Below are 23,975 nucleotides of genomic sequence, written 5' to 3'. Positions count from 1 at the left end.
GGTGTACTCCATCTGTGAAGAATTATGATGAGTAAGTTAGAGAAGTGAGTAGTGTGCCAAAATTTTATGTAGTAGTATAAGAAGAATAGAGCATAACTTTCTTATTTTGAAGAAGATTTCAAGGATAAGAGTGAGAATAGGTTTTCATAAATAGTCACTTCATTTGTTTTGAAACTAAAATTTTCATACGTCCATTCTAACTAGGGTCTCCTAAGGTCAACAATGGCTCTGATACCAACTTGTCAACACCCGGATTTTTAAGTCCAGATGCCTATTATGCCATTCATCGCAATCCCAGGAATATTGTTTTTGCGAGACATAATAGATTGATATCACAACACATCATTCATTACATACCATAATCGCCTTACAAATAAAGGATCACATGATCCAGTCTCATTACAATAATAGAAGTTCTATTGATCAATTACATAACACATAGCGGAAGCGAAATAGCGTAGTGGTAATCCATCTATTCCACAGGCAACTGTTGACGTCAGGAGTGATCCTAGTTGTCGTAGACGTCCTGTTGTCCTTCTTCCGGGTTTTGGTACTCGTCTTCATAGTCTGGCCATTTTAATAGCCAGGGACACAGCCATGAGTACTTTAAAGTACTCGCAAACTAATACTAAGGTAAACACTATCAACTATAGTAAGTGGGTTCTAAGCTCTAGTTTTATTTGCATAAAGCCAGTTTTATTTCATAAGCACTTTAATAATCAAAGCCTCTTCATTTAACTAACTCAAGTGGGAACATTAGTGTCATTCCCACAACTCAGTTGTGATTCAAAGTCAAAGTCACCTTTCAATTCAAATCACAAGTCACCATTCATATTTTTAGAAAAGTTCTGATGACGGAACAGTATGGCCTTTCCAACTGTCCATAACCGCGGACGCGGCTATTCGAATAGGTTAAACTCTGCAGAGGTTGTACACTTGTGCCACAACAATTGCAATAGTTCGTCAGAGGTAACTGGCCCTGATTTATCGTACGCAGTACGCGAACTACCAATCCTAACCTTTCATTTACATACTCTAGTATAGGCACCTCTCCCCATGAGCTTGGCCTCCCGGTGAAAACAAACCGTCAACTCCGGGAATCGCACAGGCTTGGGTAGGACATTCACCTCATTTCACGTCATTTCACATTCAGTGGAGGCAGCCTCGGCATAACCCCTATGACGCTTGTTCAGAGGGAACCCCTACTAAAATACATAAGTTTCCAGCTAAGCCTTACCCAGATTCAGGTATTGTGGGGGTACTTGTATAATTGGAGTGGTATCGCATCCGAACCCAACCATCAGTTTTGGTAAAATTCACCAAGTCATTCACCAGTCATATTCACCTTCAAAATCTCTCAATAGAATGACTCATCATTCCAAGGTTTTCAAAATCACTTCAATTCACAAGTTCCCAACTAGAGTAGTCACTTTTAATATTGAGCACTAGCAACTAGTTATGAGGGGTGCTAAGTAGTTTGCCTTGCTTCTAGGCTAAGTGTGATGCTCTTGTACTACTCCATAACTAAACCAAGTGAATCATAAATCAAAAAGTAACTTTGATAAATAAAATCCAGTAAAGCTTGTAAGGTAAAAACTTGGGATAGGATCATAAAGTAAAATGTAATGGTGCCTTGCTCCTGTAGAGCTTTGCACAAATCTATCTTGCATTGATAATAGCTTGCAAACAAAATAGCTTGCATTAGTCTAGCTTGCATTAGTCTAGCTTGCATTGGTAATAGCTTGCAAACAAAATAGCTTGCATTAGTCTAGCTTGCCTTGATTGGTGAGGTGATCAAAGTTTTCTGGCTCTTCCTCTTGGTAGAAGACCTCTTCCTCTTGATAGCCTCCGGTACTAGCGTCTATAAACGAATACAAGGATACAATCACCAAACAACAATTAAGTAATCTTAGTTAGCCTTATTGGCTCACACAAATGATCTAGCATCACTATTTAACATTTATTCACAAATTATGCTAGGGTTTCTTACTTAGTATTAGGAAAATAATTTCCTCTCATTGAAATTGGAATTAGGGTTTCTATGTAGTGCTTTGGTGTTGACCAAGGTCAACACTTCACACTTATCATTTGAGAAAAATGATTTAAATGAGATTCATCATCTCATGTGATTTAAATAACCATGGTGATTCAAATACTATATTGATTTAAATTCCACAAGTGAGCAAGTATGAGCCTATGCAATAGAGGTCATCACATTCTTCATAACACTTGAGAAAATGATTTAAATGAGGTGCTACACCTCATAGATTTAAATTCCTAAAATTTGAAATGGTTTAAATGGACTAGTATTGACTACATAGCCAATATTTTGCTTCTAGCCCATGATCATGTACAGAACCTATAATATATTTTTACATAGTAAATTAGAGTTTGTGAAATGTGAATTATAGCAATTGGATTCACTTCAAAATTCAAATTGGTTGATTTTCTATATTTATTTTAATACTAAAAAGTCTTTGTTTTGTTATTTTTGCTATTCAAAATCTTCACAATTTATGGGGTTGAATCCAGTGGGGTTAGCTATATAATTTCATAAGCTTTCTGGAACATTTGGATTTGCTAAATTTGGACTTGTAGATTTGAAACTATTTAATTTTTTAGCACAGACCAGTATTGAAATATTTGCTGAATCAAATTAATTTGAATTAAGCTAGATGGGCTAGGCAGGAAAGCAATTGGGCCGAAACGTTTAAAAAGAAAAGGGGCCAGCCCAGTAACATTTCACACGCCACGGGCCGCCTGACATGGTGGGGCCTAGTGGTCAGTGAGCTTTACACGCCGAAGCGGTATGCGCTGTTGTGGACCGTAGGATCAAAAGAGGATCTAACGACGAAGAGTCGTCGTCCAGGTCGACGAGCGGCGGTACAGGCACGGCGAGGGTTTGGTGCTGGCGTCTTACCGGAGCTCCGGCGAGGCACAGCGAGGGTTCGCGGTGGCGTTGTCGAGGATGAGGAAGCAGAGGGTGGTCGCGGCAAGGCTTGGGATGGAGGAAATCAACGGCGTCGCTGAGCTTCTGTGGCGGCGGACTCCGTCCAAATTCCGACGGTGGTGAGCGTAATTGAGGTGGAGAAGGGGTCGAGGAGAGCGAGTGAGAAGAGGGGAGGCGACTGGTGTGGAGAATGCCTCAAGGGGGTGCCTCTATTTATAGTTGCGCTTGTGTGTTGTGGGTGTCCGTGGAGGTCGACGGTGGCGACGGCGTTCGAGGGCATGAAGGGGCAAGGTAGGGGGCGCGCTAGGTAGCTGCGATCATGGCGAAGCTAGGGAGTGTGCTGTCGTGAGAAAGAGAGGAGGGGACGGCTCAGATAGCTTCCGTGTCTGCAGCGGGTACTGGCGGCAGAACGTCGATCATGGCGGCGGCGATGGGGCATGCGCGAGCTAGCGAAGATGTCTAGGATGTAGCTGGGGGTGTGGTGATCACGCGTGCAAAGTGAGAGAGGGAGAGGAGGACGGGAGCGTCCAGGCGAGGCAGAGCTCTGGCGGGTACCGTGGCATGCCAGTGCACGCTCTGGCGTGCACTGGACGCGGTGATCACGCCTGGCCCGAGTGTTGTCGTGCAGGGTTTGGATGAGCATCGTGTCGGGCAGGTGCAGCAAAGTGTGGTGAGTTCTGTTGACATGGTACAAGGGACCAGAGAGAAAGAAAAACCATGAGTGGCATGGTGGTGTCCTTGAGCTCGGCATGGTGGAGAATCTGGAGATTTTGATCATAGCACCACTTTAATCAGTGAGAAAGGGTAGGGCTTGATGCAGAGGGGGTGCAGGAAGCTGATGATCACATAGGGAAAGGGGTGGAGGCTAAAATCTGATGGATAAAAGGGTGTCTGTCAATTGCAAAATGTTGCCTGCCAAATGTTTGACAATATGGCCGCATGAAGCTTTTGGTCAAAATTGGAAATTCTTTTTGGTGCACTTCAATCATATAAATAAAGAAGTAGATTGGTGTTGGTGGTGGTCAATTTGGTGAAGATTTGTGAGATTTCAAAATGAGGGTTATCTTCTCTTTGTTTCAATGTCACATCTTGTCAACTCTATTCTGGTCAACCTGGTCAAAGTCAGCAGTAGTGGTCAACAGCAAAGTTGTTCATCTTGACATGGTCTTGGATGAAATGGCAAGAGTTGGTCAAGGTTGGTTTAAGAAAAGTCAAAACCAGGGGGGTAAAGTGGTGAAGATTTTATAAAGTGGCCATATGACCATTATCATACGTAAGTTGCATTTGAATTCATCTTTGATTTGAATTGGGTTTCTTTGATTCAAAAGGGTGTGTTATTGATATATAAGTGTTTTACAAACAATGGCACAAGCAAATGTGGTCTTGGTTGAAGATTTGCAAAATTGGCTAAGTGTGTATGTGAGTGAAAATGGGATTTTCTCCCTATTTGATTTCTCTCCTTTTGATTTGATTTTTCTTGACTCCAAAGTGATTATTATTAGTTGAGGAACATTTCCAAACCATTGAAACCATTCCAAAAGGTCTAGCTCAAAGATTTGCAAAATTGGCCATAACACATAAGAGGTGATGTGTTAAATTTCTTTATTCTTGCAATTTGTTCCCCTTGCTTTACTTGGGCAAGGTTGAGGGTAAATTTAGTGTTAGATTAGGTTTAGAGATGGTTTCACACCATTTGGTCAAGGTTTAAAGGCATAGGGCAAGAATTGAGTACTATGGCTATGTGTCACATATGCCTCTATGCATATGTTGTATTTGATTTTTAATTTGACTTGGCTTGACCCAATTGGTGTTGTTGAGTGTTGAAATGGTATAGAGGAATGATCCAACCATTCACAACATGTCTTGGGGTCAAGATCCTCAAATCCACAAATTTGCTATTTTACTCTCATATGCCTCTATGGCATTTTTTGTTTCTTTTTATTTTCTTTTGTTTCACTTTGGATTTGGTTTGACAAGTACTAGGTAAGGTGTATGAAGGTTTTCCAAACCTCTAAACAAAGTAGAAGAGCTTAGGGTAAAGATTTATAAATATAGCCATAGGCACATATGCCTTTTTCTTATTTAGTTTCCTTTTATTTTAACTTGGGTGGTGAAAAGAGAGGTGAGGTTTAGGGTTTAAGATCATCTCAAAATACTTTAACAAGCAATCATGGCAATAGCACAAGAATTAAGCAAGATCACTATGTATCAAACTTAATTTAATAAAAGTTTTTGTTGGTTCCAAAATTTGGAAATAGGGAAATTCATTTGTTTTGTTTTGAAATTTTTGGGATGTTACACAATGATACGTCCTATTTGCATCACTATTTTATATCATAATTTGCTGTTATTCATTGATATATTTCATATTTGGGCATAATACTTATGTTATTTCATCTATTTTGCATGTTTCATGATTATTGGAGGATCGAGCACCGGAGCCAGGATTCTGCTGGAAAAAGCACCGTCAGAATGCAATATTTCGGAAGATCAGCAGTTGATGGCAATTATATCAAAAATCCTATTTTTCCAGATGACGAAGTGAGCCAGAAGGGGGAGCTGAGGGGACCCGAGGTGGGCCCACCCCATAGGCCGGCACGGCCCAAGGCTTGGCCGCGCCGCCCTGTGAGGAGGGGGCCCACAGCCCCCTCTCGCCTCCTTTTCTTCGCGAACGCCTTCGTCCCGAAAACCTAAGCCCCAGAGGATACCTCACGAAGAGTTACAGCCGCCTCTGCGGGGCGGAGAACACCAGAGAGAAAAGAGCTCTCCGGCGGGCTGAGATCCGCCGGGGAAATTCCCTTCGGGAGGGGGAAATCGACGCCATCGTCACCGTCATCGAGCTGGACATCATCTCCATCACCATCATCATCATCTTCACCATCATCACCGCCGTCTCCACCGCTGGACATCATCACCGCCATAGCAATTTGGGTTTGATCTTGATTGTTTGATAGGGGAAACTCTCCCGGTATTGATTTCTACTTGTTATTGATGCTATTGAGTGAAACCGTTGAACCAAGGTTTATGTTCAGATTGCTATTCATCATTATATCACCTCTGATCATGTTCCATATGATGTCTCGTGAGTAGTTCGTTTAGTTCTTGAGGACATGGGTGAAGTCTAAATGTTAGTAGTGAAGTATGGTTGAGTAATATTCAATGTTATGATATTTAAGTTGTGGTGTTATTCTTCTAGTGGTGTCGTGTGAACGTCGACTACACGACACTTCACCTTTATGGGCCTAGGGGAATGCATCTTGTACTCGTTTGCCAATTGCGGGGTTGCCGGAGTGACAGAAACCTAAGCCCCCGTTGGTATATCGATGCAGGAGGGATAGCAGGATCTCAGAGTTTAAGGCTGTGGTTAGATTTATCTTAATTACTTTCTTGTAGTTGCGGATGCTTGCAAGGGGTATAATCACAAGTATGTATTAGTCCTAGGAAGGGCGGTACATTAGCACAGGTTCACCCACACAACACTTATCAAAACAATGAAGATTAATTAGCCGTATGTAGCGAAAGCACTAGACTAAAATCCCGTGTGTCCTCGAGAACGTTTGGTCATTATAAGTAAACAAACCGGCTTGTCCTTTGTGCTAAAAAGGATTGGGCCACTCGCTGCAATTGTTACTCTCGCACTTTACTTACTCGTACTTTATTCAACTGCTACATCAAAACCCCCTGAATACTTGTCTGTGAGCATTTACAGTGAATCCTTCATCGAAACTGCTTGTCAACACCTTCTGCTCCTCGTTGGGATCGACATTCTTACTTATCGAAGATACTACGATACACCCCCTATACTTGTGGGTCATCAAGACTATTTTCTGGCGCCGTTGCCGGGGAGATCAAGACACGCTGCAAGGGGAGTCTCCACAATCCAATCTCTTTACTTTGTTTTTGTCTTGCTTTATTTTATTTACTACTTTGTTTGCTGCACTAAATCAAAACACAAAAAAATTAGTTGCTAGTTTTACTTTACTTGTTATCTTGTTTGCTATATCAAAAACACAAAAAAATTAGTTACTTGCATTTACTTTATCTAGTTTGCTTTATTTACTATTGCTAAAATGAGTAATCCTGAAGTTGAAGTTCGTGCGTTTAAGCAAAAAGGGGGAGAATGTTTAAAAGATGCTTGGTATAGAATTAGCGATGCCCATAATAGGTGCACTAAGAAACACTCCACCACTATCCTACTGAGAAATTTTTATGTTGGTATCTCTAGCTGGAATAGGTATGTTCTTGATTGTCTCGCGGGAGGTAACTTCCTAGGTACTCCTGCCCTAGAAGCTAGTTGCATTATCAAAAGTTTATTTGGAATACCACCTGTTAATGAAGTTAAGATTGAAACCTCTCTTGAAGATGTCATGAAAAAGTTGGAAACCATAGAGCAAAACCTTCCAAGTATTGATACTACTTTGGGAGCATTACTTGATAGCACTGATAAACTTGATAAATCTCTAGGTGGAATTAATGAGAGAATCACCATCTTAGAATCTTGTGCTATTCATGATAATCAAACCCAAAGGATTAGTGAACTTGAAGAGGCTATGGGAACATTGGGTTTGACCTTTTCATCTATAAAGTTTAGAGAGAAAGCTTATGTGGGTAAGGAGCAAAAGTTCATGTATGTCTCTAAGGGGTCTAAACCAAAAAGCTATTATAGGCCTAAAATTGATAAAGCTCTTAAAACCACTATAGATAAGGGAGCATCTAAGATACCCAATGGGACAAATTGTGAAAATTATGATGTTGATGCTTCGTCTCTTGACAATACTTGATACACACTTTCTGCGCCTAGCTGAAAGGCGTTAAAGAAAAGCGCTTATGGGAGACAACCCATGTTTTTACTACAGTACTTTGTTTTTATTTTGTGTCTTGGAAGTTTTTTACTACTGTAGCAACCTCTCCTTATCTTAGTTTAGTGTTTTGTTGTGCCAAGTAAAGTCGTTGATAGTAAGGTTCATACTAGATTTGGATTACTGCGAAGAAATAGATTTCTTTGCTGTCACGAACCTGGGCACAATTCTCTGTAGGTAACTCAGAAAATTATGCCAATTTACGTAAGTGATCCTCAGATATGTACGCAACTTTCATTCAATTTGAGCATTTTCATTTGAGCAAGTCTGGTGCCTCAATAAAATTCGTCTTTACGAACTGTTCTATTTTGACAGATTCTGCCATTTTATTTCGCATTGCCTGTTTTGATATGCTCGATGGATATTTCGATTCCATTGACTTTCAGTAGCTTTGTGCAATGTCCAGAAGTGTTAAGAATGATTATGTTACCTCTGAACATGTATATTTTGATTGTGCACTAACCCTCTAATGAGTTGTTTTGAGTTTGGTGTGGAGGAAGTTTTCAAGGATCAAGAGAGGGAGATGATACAACATGATCAAGGAGAGTGAAAGCTCTAAGCTTGGGGATGCCCCGTTGGTTCACCCCTGTATATATCAAGAAGACTTGGGCATCCCCTTCTTCATCGACAACATTATCAGGTTCCTCCCCTGAAACTATATTTTTATTCCATCACATCTTATGTGCTTTGCTTGGAGCGTCGGTTTGTTTTTGTTTTTGTTTTGTTTGAATAAAATGGATCCTAGCATTCTTTGTGTGGGAGAGAGACACGCTCCGCTGTTGCATATGGACAAATATGTCCTTAGGCTTTACTCATAATATTCATGGCGAAGTTTCTTCTTCGTTAAATTGTTGTATGGTTGGAAACGGGAAATGTTGCATGTGGTAGTGTATAATAAAATACTTGTAGAACATTGAGCTTTGATAACTTGATTCTTTGCAAATGTTTTGAGGTATTTAGATGGTAAGGCTTGCTGGATAAATAAGTTAAAATTAGTAGTGGATTGTTGTCTTTAAGCTTGTGTCGTACTACAAACTCTATTTAAATAGTTGAAGGCGTAGTTGGACTTGATAGCTTTCCATGTCTGAGAGTTCATCGTAATAACTAAGTTGTGCTGAAGGTCGAGGGAGCTAGCGGGGTACTTGTGCCACCGTGAACGGCCCTCCTTGGAGTAAATTTTAATCATGCTCTTAATGATGAACCTGCTAGTTGTTTGCAATAAGCTTGTGAGTTCTTTTTGACTAATGTTAAGCTACGGTTTTTGGCACTTCCACCATCCAAATTTGCTAGCCTCTTCGGTACTGTGCATTGCCTTTTGCTCACATTGAGAATTGTGCATACTTCGTCGGTACATCCAAACCCGTGGGAGAACTTTCTCTTGTTCTCCTACACATAAGCCCATACATCTCCTCAAAACAGCCACCATACCTACCTACCACAGCATTTCCATAGCTGTTCCGAGATATATTGCCATGCAACATCCATTTTTACATTACATGCCATGTTGTCATTTATTATTTATATATTGCTTTGCATGATCATATACAGCTGATGTGTGGTTTACCCATGTTACGCTAGATCATTGCACATCCTGCTACACTGGCAGAGGCATACAGTTTCATACATCATGTTTCATTCATTATGAGTTATTTGTACCAAAAAGTGTGTTGTCATATTAGGATGTTGCCCCTAAAAATGAAAAGAGCCGTGGAGGGCATCAAAAAGAAAAAAAAAGGAAGAAAGAAAAAAAATGAAAAGAAAGAAAAAAAGAAAAAAAAAGAAAAAAGAAAAAAAAGAGAATAAAGAAAAAAGGGGGCAGCATTACTATCTTTTATCCACACTTGTGCTCATGTTTTAGCACCCGCATTATTCATAGTCATCATTTGTGTTCATGTTTAGCACCTACATTCATATGAGAGAGTTTTCATGTTTTACTAGTATAACTATGTGGGGAATTTACACTATAGAACTTGGGTTGTATATTCCAATGATGAGCCTCCTCAAAAGTGCTCTAGGTCTTCATGAGCAACCAAGTTGGATGCACCCCCACTAGTTCCACTGGAGAGCTTTCATACACATATAACTCTATGTGCATCCGTTGCATGGCAATCACTACTCCTTGCATAGCTTCGATCATAAGGCTTCCTCTTGTTTAATGGTCATTTACAGCTTTGCAAGCCTTTCTTCCATTTGGCCTTCCAAACCCCCATTAACGTTCTTTATGCCATAACATCCTGGTGCTAATACCAAATGCTTGCGCTCACCGGTTGAGTAGACTTCGAAACAGTTGATTCATGACGTTCATGTTTATGTTTACTTGACTGAATCCTTCTTATGTTGTGAAAATTTACTTGATGCTTGGAATGAAGGATAGAACTTCTATGCTGAATACTTAATACATCCTTAATGAACTTTGTACGGTTGCATGTCTTTAAAGCAATAGTTCATGAAAACTTCTAGCTTGTCTAACTCTTGCATTATCATCTCTTATATCAATATAGACACTTGCTTTGAATGATTTGTTCTCAGCTCATATGCTTTACAATAGTATGATCAAGGTTATGATGGCATGTCACTCCAGAAATTATCTTTGTTTATCGTTTACCTGCTCGGGACGAGCAGAAACTAAGCTTGGGGATGCTGATACGTCTCCGACGTATCGATAATTTCTTATGTTCCATGCCACATTATTGATGATATCTACATGTTTTATGCATACTTTATGTCATATTTATGCATTTTCTGGAACTAACCTATTAACAAGATGCCGAAGAGCCGCTTGTCGTCATTGCTTTTTGGTTTCGTAAATCCTAGTAAGGAAATATTCTCGGAATTGGACGAAATCAACGCCCGGGGGCCTATTTTGCCACGAAGCTTCCAAGACCGGAGAGTCAACGAAGTGGGGCCACGAGGTGGCCAGAGGTAGGGCGGCGCGGCCCCACCCTTGGCCGCGCCGACCTGTCTCCCGGGCCTCGCGACGCCTTGACCTACCCTTCCGCCTACAAATAGCCTTCGTCGCGAAACCCCCAGTACCGAGAGCCACGATACGGAAAACCTTCCAGAGACGCCGCCGCCGCCAATCCCATCTCGGGGGATTCAGGAGATCGCCTCCGGCACCCTGCCGAGAGGGGAATCATCTCCCGGAGGACTCTACACCGCCATGGTCGCCTCCGGAGTGATGTGTGAGTAGTCTACCCCTGGACTATGGGTCCATAGCAGTAGCTAGATGGTTGTCTTCTCCCCATTGTGCTTAATTATCGGGTCTTGTGAGCTGCCGAACATGATCAAGATCATCTATCTGTAATTCTATATGTTGTGTTTGTTGGGATCCGATGAATAGAGAATACCATGTTATGTTGATTATCAATTTATATCTATGTGTTGTTTATGATCTTGCATGCTCTCCGTTATTAGTAGATGCTCTGGCCAAGTTGATGCTAGTAACTCCAAGAGGGGGTATTTATGCTCGATAGTGGGTTCATGTCTCCGTGAATCTGGAGGAGTGACAAGAACCTCTAAGGTTATTGATGTGCTGTTGCCACTAGGGGTAAAACATTGATGCTATGTCCGAGGATGTAGTTATTGATTACATTACGCGCAATACTTAATGCAATTGTCTGTTGTTAGCAACTTAATACTGGAAGGGGTTCGGATGATAACCTGAAGGTGGACTTTTTAGGCACAGATGCATGCTGGATAGCGGTCTATGTACTTTGTCGTAATGCCCAATTAAATCTCACTATACTCATCATAATATGTATGTGCATGGTCATGCCCTCTCTATTTGTCAATTGCCCAACTGTAATTTGTTCACCCAACATGCTGTTTATCTTATGGGAGAGACACCTCTAGTGAACTGTGGACCCCGGTCCAATTCTCTATACTGAAATACAATCTACTGCAATTGTTCTACTGTTTTCTGCAAACAATCATCTTCCACACTATACATCTAATCCTTTGTTACAGCAAGCCGGTGAGATTGACAATCTCGCTGTTTCGTTGGGGCAAAGTACTTGGTTTGTGTTGTGCAGGTTCCACGTTGGCGCCGGAATCCCTGGTGTTGCTCTACATCTCGCCGCCATCAACCTTCAACGTGCTTCTTGGCTCCTACTGGTTCGATAAACCTTGGTTTCATACTGAGGGAAAACTTGCCGCTGTACGCATCACACCTTCCTCTTGGGGTTCCCAACGGACGCGTGCTGTACGCGTATCACACAACAACAGCCAGCGCCATGTGGAGACACGGTGTACCTGTGATTGGCGGTGAGCACGGAGCACTGGACTGTCCCGATTCCTCCCAATTCATTCTTTCCCTCGAAGCCTTCCTCTACTGATCTCCTCCTAGTTTGCAAATGTAATTTTGTGTTCAATTTTGCTATACTGGTTCTGAATTTTGCATAGATACACCTTTCATAAAATTATTGGGGAAGTTCAACATAGCTCATGAAATTCTTGTTTACTGTTTGTTTTCTACACAAGGTCATCAACGGCGCTTCGAGTATTGGTTCAATCTTTTCCCCTCATGGTTGGAGTACTCAAAGAGCAGCGATCGTGCATATTGCTTATTTTGTTTCCTATCCAACAAAAACAAGAACAAGATAGGTGGTTCTGATGTGTTCACGATTCATGGGTTTTTCAAATGGAAGAGAGTCCATGACGGAAGAAAATGTGCATTTTTAAACCACATAGGTTCCGAGCCTTGCTCTGAACACAACAATGCAACCAATGTGTGTCAAGATTTGTTGAATCAGCGAGGGCATGTAAATCACGCAACAAGAAATTTATGGCCTAGAGCAAAAACTTAAACACTTTGTTGTGGATGCTTCTAATGATAAAGAGCTGAAAAAAGTGTCAACATTAACAAAGCTATGTCCCTGTCTTGTTGAGAATGGGAGACATTCTATCTACAATTTGATTGATAGATTCTTGCGATTGCTCGTGACTCTCCCGGTTTCTACAACAAGTGTTGAACGGGCATTTTCTACTTTTAAGATTGTTAAGACAAGGTTGTGTAGACGGAGGACGGGTTTCTTGGCAACAGTTTGCTAGTCAACATAGTGAGAGAAATTGCTCGAGATGAGGGACTGAACAATCTGATCATAGCCTCTGACTGCTTTATCGGTGGTTCAGAGTACCAAATCCTCGACGAGAAATCGCTCTTTCTGTGGCCCTGTGTTGGAAGATATTAAGTCTCTTATGCCTTCTTTTGAATCTTGTTCTATCCATCATGTGTATCGTGGGCAAAATGTTGCCGCGCACTGTTTAGCTCGCTGTAGCGAGGATAGTTGTATGTCCGTGTGGCGTGGTGTGCCTCCTGAGTGCATTCAGGATACAATTTGTATTGATTCAGCACACACGTTTCAAAAAAAAAAGTGAGAGAAATTGCCAAGGTAAAGTTGAGGGGTGTGAGTTTAGGGAGTAAATTGAACTTCTCTCGAAATGACACGTGTCGGCACGAGAAAGAGAGGCTGGCAAATTAAATCCCGGGGGACGCCCGCCCAGTAGTGTTCAGTTTCAAAACAGCACAAAACTCCCGCCTGTGCGACGCAAAAAGGGAAAACATTTGGTTCCTCCCAAATGCTGACACCGCGCCCGCCAGCGAAACAGGCGCCCCCAAATGTCGAAGCGGCGCGGCAAGTTGCCAAAAACTGGCCAAAAGGACGCGACCGCGCGGCGGCGCACGGGAGGGAGGGAAACCCCCAAAAGGCGAGGCGCCTCCTCGCTCCCCGCCCCCGCGGCCGAAAAACTCAAACGCCGCCCCAAAATCACGCTGCCGCCTCCTCGCCTCCCTTAAAAATCAAACATCCCTGCTGCCCCTTCCCCATCTCCCGCCGCCCCATTCTTCCCCACCGCCGCCGCCAGCACTACTCGGCATTGCCAGATTGCCTACCACCCCCAGCCGATCCGACCGGCTGTTTTCCGGCCATGCCTTCCGCCGTGGTCGTCCGGCGCGCGCGCTCCCGCTCCTCGCCGGGACGCTTCGACTCAACGCGCCGCACGCGTCCGCGGCTGGATGAGGCTGCGCCGCGCACCGACAAGGAAGCGGACACATCGTCCGCCCTCCCCGACGACATGCTGCTCGAGGTCTTCAACCGCCTGCCGCCGCCTACAGGCATCCTCCGCTGCGCGGCGGTGAGCCGGCGCTGGCGGCGCGTGGCCTCCCGCGCGGGCGCCGCCGCCCTCCCGGCCCCGCCGCGCCACTTCGGCTTCTTCCGCAACCACGGCCCGTCCGCGCTGCCCCCATTCGTCCCCACGGCCGGCGTCGCCCTCGACCTCCGCTTCCTCCCGGTCGCCCCCACCTGCGGCGCCATCCTCGTCGACACCCGCGGCCGCCGCCTCCTCCTGCGCGAGCTCGGCGCCGGGTCCGCCACCAGCCTCAAGCTCCTCGTCTGCGACCCGCTCCACAAAACCTTCGCGCGCCTGCCGCCGCTGCCCTCCGTCGGCCACAAGGTGTCCTGCTGCACCCTCATCCCAGGCGAAGGCCCCCACTTCCGCGTCGTCGTCGTGCTCTTCGGCGTCACCGCGCCCAACTTCTACGTCCTCATCTACTCCTCGTCCTCCTCCGCCTGGGAGGCCGCCACGGGCGCGCTCAAGCGGCTCCTCGTCCCGCACCAAGGCCCGTCCGTCGTGGTCGGCGACACCGTCTACCGCCTGCAGTGCGACGACAAGTACATCATGGCCGTCAACACCACCAAGATGACGCTCGCCGCGCTGCCGCTGCCCAACGCCGGGATGCTCCTCTACACCGGCAACAACTGGATCGCCCAGTCGGACGACGGGCGACTCTGCTTCTTCGTCATCCGGGAGCCGCTCATTCTGGCGAAATGGGTGATGGACGCGCCGGGCAAGTGGACGCCGCAGGAGCCGGTGGCGCTGCGGCCGCTGATGACCCCGGCCGCGGTCGGGGACCTCCACGGCATGAAGCTCTCGGCCAAGATCGCCGACCAGCTTCACGGCTGCAAGCTTGTCAGCTTCGCCGCGTTCTGCCAGGGCACCGGTACTCTCTTCTTCATCATGGCTGACACGGTGGTCTCGCTTGACCTCAACACGCTGAAGATGGAGAGGCTGTGGCTCAACGACGATGAGTACCGGCCCCTTGGCGATGTGTTCCCGTTCCAGATGGTGGCCTGGCCGCCGGTGCTCAAGGATTTCGTCAAGGCTCCGGCGATAAGCGATTAAGTGTTCGGTTGTTTGTTGCTGATTACTGTAGTGTGTTTTGGTTGTGTCAGTGAGAAGAAAATGGCAATGTAGCCCTTTGGATGTTTTACTTTTGGTTAGGCTTGAAATAGTGAGAGCAAACAAATGTTCTAATACTGAGTTGTACTCTGGATATGTTTCAAATAGTAGTAAATGGATTTATATCATCTGATTAGTATTCATAATCAACTGAATTGCTTGTAGACGTTTTTTTGTGTGGCTCAGTTAGGGGTGCTCTAATACCAATAATCAAATGGATTCTTATAAATTCTCATTGGTTGGATTTGTACTTTTGGACATGCCTGAAATACTGAAAAAAACTGTCGTTTATTATGGTACAGTTAAAGATCATCAAATAATTGCTTGTACAATTATTTTGCTTCAGTTAGCACTGCAGTACCTATCATCAAATGAATTTGATAGTAAATTATTTTTGGGTTCAGTTAGCAGCGCAGTAATTCATATCATCAAAAGTATATTGATTGTAACCTTCTAAGTAACGTCTACTTAGAATGTTACATAACCGAAATTAATCAAGTACGCTTGCGCACAGCATTTTTTAAATAGTGCTAGTGACTTGTGCATGAAGATTTATCATTTTCACCTCTTCTGCGGTAGTATACAACATGAAAATTGTGCATTTTTTGTAACACAGAAATCGGGGGAAGCAGGATCCCCACGAGTGATACACTTCTAACTATTTTATCTTTTAGAACAGTAAAATAATGTGCTATTTGTCGAGCAGCAGGCAGTGATGTTACATGACCCAAGCCTCTCCATCCTCAACGGTCTTCCCTAGTCTGCTGTGCAACAGACCATAGCCTCGTAGGCAAGATCTTAGAGGACACACGTATGTTGCTTCTTGGGCGATGAATGACAAGACTGCAGTCACCAGTCAAAGTACACTGTACTTGTGTAGTCACATTGACTTCTTCATGTGAAATGGACAGCCATGTGTACTTCAATCTCTTCAGTTCTACAGAAAGCACAAGGACATTTCACTGCTCCTGGTCCCAGGCTTCCAGCACGCGCTACAAGGGTCAAAAACACAGCTGACATGACTATACAGGATTGTGCTTCAGTGACTTTGTCAGCCCACAAAGTCACTGACTTTGTGTCACTTACAAGTGGGTCACACTTGTAAGTGACACAAAGTCAGTGACTTTGTGGGCTGACAAAGTCACTGAAGCACAATCCGACTATACAGCCTAAGAAATGAACAAGATGTAGACTACTGAGCCTATGTTTGCACTTAATATTATGTATTCTTAATTTAGTTTTACTAAATTTATGACACTATTTACTGTATAGATAGTGGAGGCGCGCTACAATTTGACCTCCAAAATAGTTATTCTACACCCACATTGTATTTTTACAACCGTTAATAATTTTTACGTCACGTAAATTTTGTCTAACTTTAGAAGTTGAGTAGAACGTAAGAAAAATTACATTTGGCATAATTTTCTGTTTACGTGACGTACAAAAATATGTCATAAAATTCATATTTTTGGTGTTTTTTACAATGTAATAACTCATAGAGTGTGTTTATATGTCGATCTTTGTTGTTGTGAGTCAATATGAACATAATTATTTGTGAACAAAACATAATTTTATGAATGTAACAACGCAATAATTGTTGGGTGCAAAATAATTGTTCTGCACCTTGGGTATCAAATAGCGTTTCTCATAGATAGTGTCCAAATTTAGACAAATCTCCAACATCTTTTTATGAACGGAGGGAGTCCCAGAATGCGTGTATACTGAGTAGCAGATAACATATCAACTCCTCAATCCGGATGCAGTCAGGGCACCATATGAAAATGTTTTTTTCCAGAAATGTGGATGTATAATCTAAAGATGGTTGCACTGTTAAAAGTCAAACTTGGAACTAAGTGTGTTACATCGTAAAGGTGGCTTGTGCTGGAAAATGAAAGGTGTGCTCCCGAGTGAAAAGAATGTTTTCCATGTTAAAAAAAGAAACAAGGAACATCCAAAAGTCCTTTTGTACACTTAGGATTTTTTTTTTTTTTGGGGGGGGGGGGGGGGGGGGGGCAATTCTTGCACCCTGTGCACTTGGAAAAAAAAGTGGAGCACATGGTCCTGGAGGCAAGATACTGCTCTAGATCATGCCTCATTGATTGCTTCTAAGTTTGAAACAAAACATTTGTTTTTAGTACTGTACCTTATTTAACAATATATACTTTTAGAGTAACACTATATATGGGTGAACCTTATGAAGGTGGTATAATAAGATTCATCTTCGAAATTGTTCTCATATGATCACGATTTGAAGTTATTAGTAGTATTACATCTTAAGAGATCTTGGTTATCAACGTCATATTGTTTGAGACCAAGGCAAGTCAAACCATACTATCTTACAACGTAAATAGAGATATACAAATTCTCCCATTTATTTCTATGAGCTGTATTCTGGACTTGAACAGGAACAAAGAGATTAAAACGCAAATAGATCAAAATAACCATGCCATTCATGTTGTGAATGTCTTATAGCTCACGAATATTGATGAGAGCGGGAATATAAATCAGGGTAAAAGAGAGAAAGATCCTTAAATTTTGAAAAAAACATGGTTGAATATTGTACTGGAAAAGTATCCAAGTGCCACTCATCCTATTTATTGAACACAGGTTTCTTCTGTTTAAACGATATACATCATGTATAATTGCATATCAAAAAGCATTCAATGATCTGCATATCTACAGCATGCAAACTTGAAAATTCACATGTTACTAACATCAGCTTCAGAAAAATAAAGCACAACATACCTATTGTTCTGCAGCCTTTTCACTATCCATAGAAGGTCTCCATTTTCTATCAAAAATCCCATCGCTTCTCTGCACAACCGTTTCCTGTCCGCTTAGTTTCCTATCAATCAATTGCAGCAACTCTTGCAATCCTGTCCCAGTCACAGCTGAAGTTTTCACATGACAAGTGGATTCTGGCTGTGTCAAACTGCTACCAATAGTACTTATAGCTTCAGGTCCATTAGGCTCTCTAAAACACTCTTTCGGTACTAGTTCAGAGTTCATTGCTTTCACCTCAATAGGCTCAGTAAATGGCTCTTCAGATGTCATTTTGTCACCATCATTTTCACAATTTTCTTCTGATAAAGACTCTGAATCCACTGTATCATCCAAGGAATCAAAAGAGGATTGTTCTGATGGCACGTCATTTTCAGAAAATAAGTCTTCCTCCTCTTCACCTTCAGTGAGAAAGATCTTATCTTCAACCCCATCAGTTAAGGCAGTTTTATCCACAAGATCAATCTGAAAATTTCCCATTGAAAAAATATATCACAATCCATATAAACTAGAAGTTACCAGGGAACCATGTTTAACATTAAGTGTTAAAACCAACTCAAATTTCGATAGGCACCTTATTCCAGACTTCAATCATATTGTTGATCTTATCCTGTGAAACACCAATCTGCTGCAGTACTTGCAGAACAGTAGAACGATGCTCCGCAAGATCAGGTGCGCTGGAATCCAACACATGCTGCACCATACAAAGATAAATGTAATTTCAAGCCTCCATAAGACATGTTCAATCGAACACTTCCAGGAATGAACTGGAAACAAGTTAACTCCACCTACCACTAACATGTCTGCCTCAGCAACTTCTTCCAGGGTAGCATGAAATGCTTCCACTAGCTGCACAGTGAAAAGTAAAGAGGTTAATAACAAGATACATATTTTTCCTTTTTTCCCTTTTAATTGAGAAGAAACTGACTGATGCAGAGAGTGTCGTTAAAAAATAAGGTTACTTAGATATATGCGATTGCAATTATTGCGTATTTGAGAAATGCCATTGCAATTTTCATCTTACAAAAAATGCAGTGGCATTTCTCGAATATGCAATAATTGTAGTGGCACATATCTAAAACCAATTGTTGTTGAAAGCTAGGCCCTAAGATAAATTAAAACCAGATTCCTGTATGGAACTAATCGAGTTTTAGTGATAATGTCATCTGAAGTTATGGTGATAATGTCATATGGAGGCAGTATTATAGACGACATGGTCAATCAGCCGGTGACTGATGCTGAGCCTCATCTTCTTTGCCAACTTAGAATTTTAATTTAATAGATCTGGTTTGTTAATTTGATAAAAGTAAGATAGTCCAAGTCAGTTAGATAAGAAATAAAATCCTGCTTGTGGATCAAGTAAGAGTCGTCCATAAAAGGCACAAGCGTGTATTACTTGGTAGTATCTAACAATAAACCAATTAGCTACTTAGCTATTCTCCACAATCTGTAACATATGAAAACGATAAATCTTATGTGATAGTCAGAACTGAATCTCCAGCCAAAATGCAATCACTAAAAAAAATACCTGTATAGGCAAATCTGATATGAAGCCAACGGTATCACTGAGAAGTGTTTTTCTCCTGAATTGAGTTTTGACAAATAAAAGGTTATATGCTGAACATGCGCACATTGCACAATCGTACCAACATATTATAACAGAATGAAAAGTTTCCATGTTACCCTGATGGAAGAATCACACTGCGCAATCGAGGATCTACTGTTGCAAATAACCTGCATGGAAAAGGGATATAATTTGCCTCCGCATCAGCTGTAAATTGAGTACAGGGTGGAGTTAGTTTCAGTATACCTATCATCACTGTATAGGTCTGCTTGAGAAAGTGCACTCACTAGAGTAGATTTTCCCTATTAAATAGAATTAAAAAAACTCAGATTCGGGATAAGCATAGGTTGTAGAAAGTTCAAATATAGTTTACATAACAGTTACAAGTTTTATTCTGGAGTATCATGTGACAGGCATATCAAAGATCAAATAAATGGAAGAACTGTCACAGTAGATCCACATACAGCATTTGTATAACCCACGACTGCGACAGTTACAAGCTCTTGGCCAAATGAGCCACCATGTCTCTTTCGACTAGAGCGTTGTATCGCCCTAGTACGGCGTACGTCTTCAATTTGAGCTAACAAGCTTAGACGTCGTTCTTGGATTCTGTGAGATGCCAAAAAATGAGATAAAAGTTGCAAGAATTCAAGTGCGGCTATGTTATCTATCTACTGTTAGGCACCTCCTGCGTTGTAGTTGAAGTTCTGTTTCACCAGCACCACTCATGAAACCCTGTCCGCCACTTGCTCTCCTAAAGAACACAACAGTGATATGAGCATGGCATTCCAAGTGATGCATGAAGAGAGATGAACCAACCATATCACAAAACAAGCCAGGGCAGATTAACAGCGTTTAATTTAAGAATTGATAATACGTTAAGATTACCACACAAGAAAAAAGAGCATTATACACAATGAAGGATGACAACCTCCATGAACCACTAACTAGACCACCACAATAACCACCATAACCAGAGCATAGCACTAACTAGACCACCACAATAACCAGAAAGGAAAATGAATTTGCTCTCATTTATTTAATACAATGATAGTCCTATTTTTCCATGTGCGTAAAAAAGATACAAGACTATCCGCATTTAAAAAATTAAATAACTAATGATCCATGAACCATAGACATACTGAACTATGCAGATCTAGAGCTTGGCATATTTATGTTATCAAACAAGCCTTTCACATAGCTATATTTTTACTCTGAAGGACACGTGGCACTATACAAACAATTACATTCGTTAGTTGATAAGGGGGCAAAAATATATTTTCTACTAGCACCATGAGCAAAAAGAAAGAAAAAAAGTACTTTAGCAATGAGAAGTGCATTCCTTTATATCACGCTAGATTATTGGCACAAAAGGACTGTCATAACCCAATGCGAATTTGGATCACTCTGTGCAATTTCTCGTTCTCATCGGTATTGGGAAAATTTGACTCTGCAGTAGTCAAGAGTTCCTCAAAGCAAGATTTGAAGGGGATAAAATGCCATTAGTCTCAGTTTACCCCTTGTCACATGCAGATCGCTATAAAATGCTTATGTGCAATATAAGCGACCAAAATTTGACAAGTCAAATGCTCAAAATCAACTGGTGAACATGCACATCACTTGATGCAGTAGCACCACACATGAGAAAAATATTCAGAAGATCATTTCACAAAATAATTATTAGCCACAGTTGGCCACTCTTGGGTGTAATCAAAAGGAAGCATACCCTCGAGCACTGACAACTTCAGCCTCCCCACTTGCACCAAAAGCTAGTCGTCCACCTGGGCCACGGACACGGACAAGCCTAGTCTTCATATACATGAGAGCTGCTAACTCTGACTGTACAAAGCAAAAGACAGAGTTAAATAACTAGATAAACATCAATATTCAATTCTTCTCATTAATACAATACAAATAAAGAGACCCTGTGTAGACCCACTGACTAAAATGATATGACTGATTAAGATGCAGTCAGTATCTAGATAGAACACACCTGTAGCTTTGCTTCCTTCGTTTCAGCATGAGCATTGAATATCTCAATTATAAGCCCAACACGATCCAAAACTGGCTTTCCCCAGGCAACCTACCAACCAAAATATCAAAATGAACAAATAAAGCATCAAGATATCGATCATGAAGTGAAAATACACAAGTATTGGTAGCTTCAAATAAATTCAACCAAGAAGACTTGCCTCCAAGTTCCTCTGCTGGACCCCAGAGAGGAGCGTATTAACAAAAACTGCATCTAATTCTGCCTGATAGGATCAATGCAAATACCAAGTAAGTGAAAGAACAAATATGTCTTCTCCTTTAAAATTTGAAGAAAAAATAAAGAAAAACAAATGGTACTATACTTAAGACACAGAACATAATGTTTTACCATATATGGCATCTTTTCATGTATAGAAACAACCATAAGCAAGTAAATAAAAGAACATAGACAGAAAAAATAATAGATAGCACGCTGCTTATGCACAAGAGGCAAAAGAAATGTGCACCTTTTCGTCCAATGCCCTCATGTAGCACTTGATATTGTCCACAGTTCCAGGTCCAAAATATGTACCTAGCATGATTAGTTGTGAGATAAATAAACACTAGTAGCCCTAAACAAGCCGCACGGAATAAGAAATGCTAGCAAAAATGGTTCAACATGAGTACAAAAAATATAACTAAGCAGTGGTACAAAGTTAAGTGCACACATCGATCTTTATTTATAACCCAAGTCAATGGCCCTCTTGCTTGCCAATCAAACCCCAGGATATACAATACACTTGGCTATGTATGTTAAGCTAGAAGGCAAAACTTCCTTTTCTCTTTTGCAGTAACCATTGTACATTTCGAAGGGATCTCCGGTCACAGCCTAATGTAAAAACATTGATCATAGGCAAGAAGCGCAGTGTATCCTTGCTCTTACAGTGAGAATGAAACTATGAACGCACAACCTCAACCATCAAAACTTTGTGCTATACCACTGGAGTTCCACTCACCTTCATATTGTATCACACAGAGATCTAGCAGCTATAAAGAATGTGTTCTATCAGAAAGCATCCCCCAATCTCAAGCAATTAGGAATAAACTACGAGCCACTCAAACCAGCATTTATCCCAATTTGATCAAAACTGGAATGACTAAAGGAAAGAAATGCAGGAATGAGTAGTGCATCTTAAGCAACGGTGGGAAAACAGGCAAAGTGTGTTTCCTCCAATTCAGTACAATAAAACGTCCTTCCCCTCACCCAACACACAATCCCCTGTCATCCAATAAGCTAAATTTTAATATCTTAACAGAGCATATTAATTCATAGATACACTGCAAATCTTGAGAATCTAGCCACAGTACGCCGCATAAACATGGAATGGAGCGCGAAAAATCAATGCAGCTGCCAATGCATCCCAAGGCAAAAGGGGCACCCAGTTGAGCTAGGAAGAAAGCACCCATAGCATAGGTTAGTTGGATATACCAGAGTGGTTGCGGCCGCGGGAGGCGGGGTTCTGGACGACGAGGTGCGGCGGCGCGGACTTGGCGGCGGACCCGGCCCGGTCGAAGCTGTCGCGGGCCTCCTCGAGGGAGCTGGCGAGGTTGAGCGCCTCGGCCAGCTTGGAGTCGAGGAGGGCGCCGGGGCGGAGGCGCGGCTGCACCACCAGCAGCCGCGGCGGGTGGGCGGGGTCGCGGGAGAGCACGAAGAGGCCGCGCATGAGGCCCTCGTCCTCGGGCTCCGGGGGCGGCGCGGTGGGGGACGAGCGCTTGCCGCGGCCGCTGGAGAGGGCGCGGAGGGGAGGGGAGGGCGGGGAGGGTTGGCGGCGCAGGTGGGCGCCGAGGCGCGAGATGGCGGCGCGGAGCATCGCGGGCGGCGCCGGCAGCGGCGGCGGCGGCGGGGGTCCGGGGATGTGGGGTTGGGTCCACCTGTCGGGCGCGGGTGACGAGAGAGTGCGCCGCTTTTGCCTGTTTTAGCAAGTTCGATTCAGCTGGATCGGATCCGATGGTACGTGGCGGCCGTCGAGTGGCTGAGGAGTCCCGCCGACGGCGTGTCGCCGTGGCCGGCACTCGAGACGGCAAGAGCGGCAGATGATCGGTGATCACTGATCAAGCCCTGCTATGAAACGCAAGGTGCCGCAGTAAAAACTGCAGTACTCCCTCCATCACATCAAATTTATATGAGATTTACCAAAATTTGGGTGTAGATACATTTGAATTTTGCGGTTAGTAAAAACTACAATATGGAGGGATTAGTAAAAACTATATCGCTGTAGTAAAAACTATGGCTCTGTATTTTGCGATTTGTCCAAAAATTCACGAAGCCTAATTTTTTTCTTCCAAATTTGATTTTTTTTAAAAGTAAACCAAGCTGGCATGGGAGGTGCAGTAAAGCCCATTTAGGGTTCTATCCTCCTCGCTAGCGACGTCGCCGATCCGCTTTGTCTCCGGTGGCATTGAGGCCTTAGAAGCGTATCGGACCACGGCCACTCATCGGCGTGAGCTTTTCTGTTTTTTGTTTAAGTTTGTAGTGTCTTCTTCATAAATGGTGAGACTGAGACTACATCTTGAAGTTAGAATAAGGTCCCCCGTTCTATTCTGACTTCGGTAG

At 42.7% G+C, this 23,975-nt stretch overlaps 2 protein-coding genes across 3 annotated transcripts; one reads left to right on the top strand and one right to left on the bottom strand.

Annotated features, from left to right (window-relative positions):
- The first annotated feature begins 13,483 nt into the window (after positions 1-13,483).
- On the top strand, positions 13,484-15,173 carry LOC127293057 (uncharacterized). The gene has a single exon (XM_051322609.2). The coding sequence runs from the start codon at positions 13,735-13,737 to the stop codon at positions 14,986-14,988; it is 1,254 nt and encodes a 417-aa protein (XP_051178569.1). The 5' UTR covers positions 13,484-13,734; the 3' UTR covers positions 14,989-15,173.
- A 410-nt stretch (positions 15,174-15,583) lies between these two features.
- On the bottom strand, positions 15,584-23,440 carry LOC127293056 (GTP-binding protein At3g49725, chloroplastic). Of its 2 annotated transcripts, none has more exons than XM_051322608.2 (14): positions 22,851-23,440; positions 21,889-21,953; positions 21,583-21,645; positions 21,384-21,473; positions 21,117-21,229; positions 20,076-20,144; positions 19,855-19,999; positions 19,637-19,692; positions 19,510-19,560; positions 19,355-19,409; positions 18,619-18,675; positions 18,401-18,520; positions 17,791-18,291; positions 15,584-15,982 (listed from the first exon to the last, which is right to left on the bottom strand). In XM_051322608.2, exons 1-13 carry the CDS (start codon positions 23,230-23,232, stop codon positions 17,791-17,793), a joined length of 1,767 nt encoding a protein of 588 aa, XP_051178568.1. In that variant the 5' UTR covers positions 23,233-23,440; the 3' UTR covers positions 15,584-15,982. The 2 variants fall into 2 exon arrangements, with proteins under 2 accessions (XP_051178568.1, XP_051178567.1); XM_051322607.2 differs by having other exon boundaries at positions 15,584-16,037; positions 22,851-23,437.
- Between the last annotated feature and the right edge of the window lie 535 nt (positions 23,441-23,975).

The sequence above is a fragment of the Lolium perenne genome, chromosome 4 (genome assembly GCF_019359855.2).
Source record: "Lolium perenne isolate Kyuss_39 chromosome 4, Kyuss_2.0, whole genome shotgun sequence".
Taxonomy (NCBI): Eukaryota; Viridiplantae; Streptophyta; class Magnoliopsida; order Poales; family Poaceae; genus Lolium; species Lolium perenne.
The sequence above is the reverse complement of the archived record's forward strand: the minus strand, read 5'-3'. Positions and strand labels throughout refer to the sequence as shown.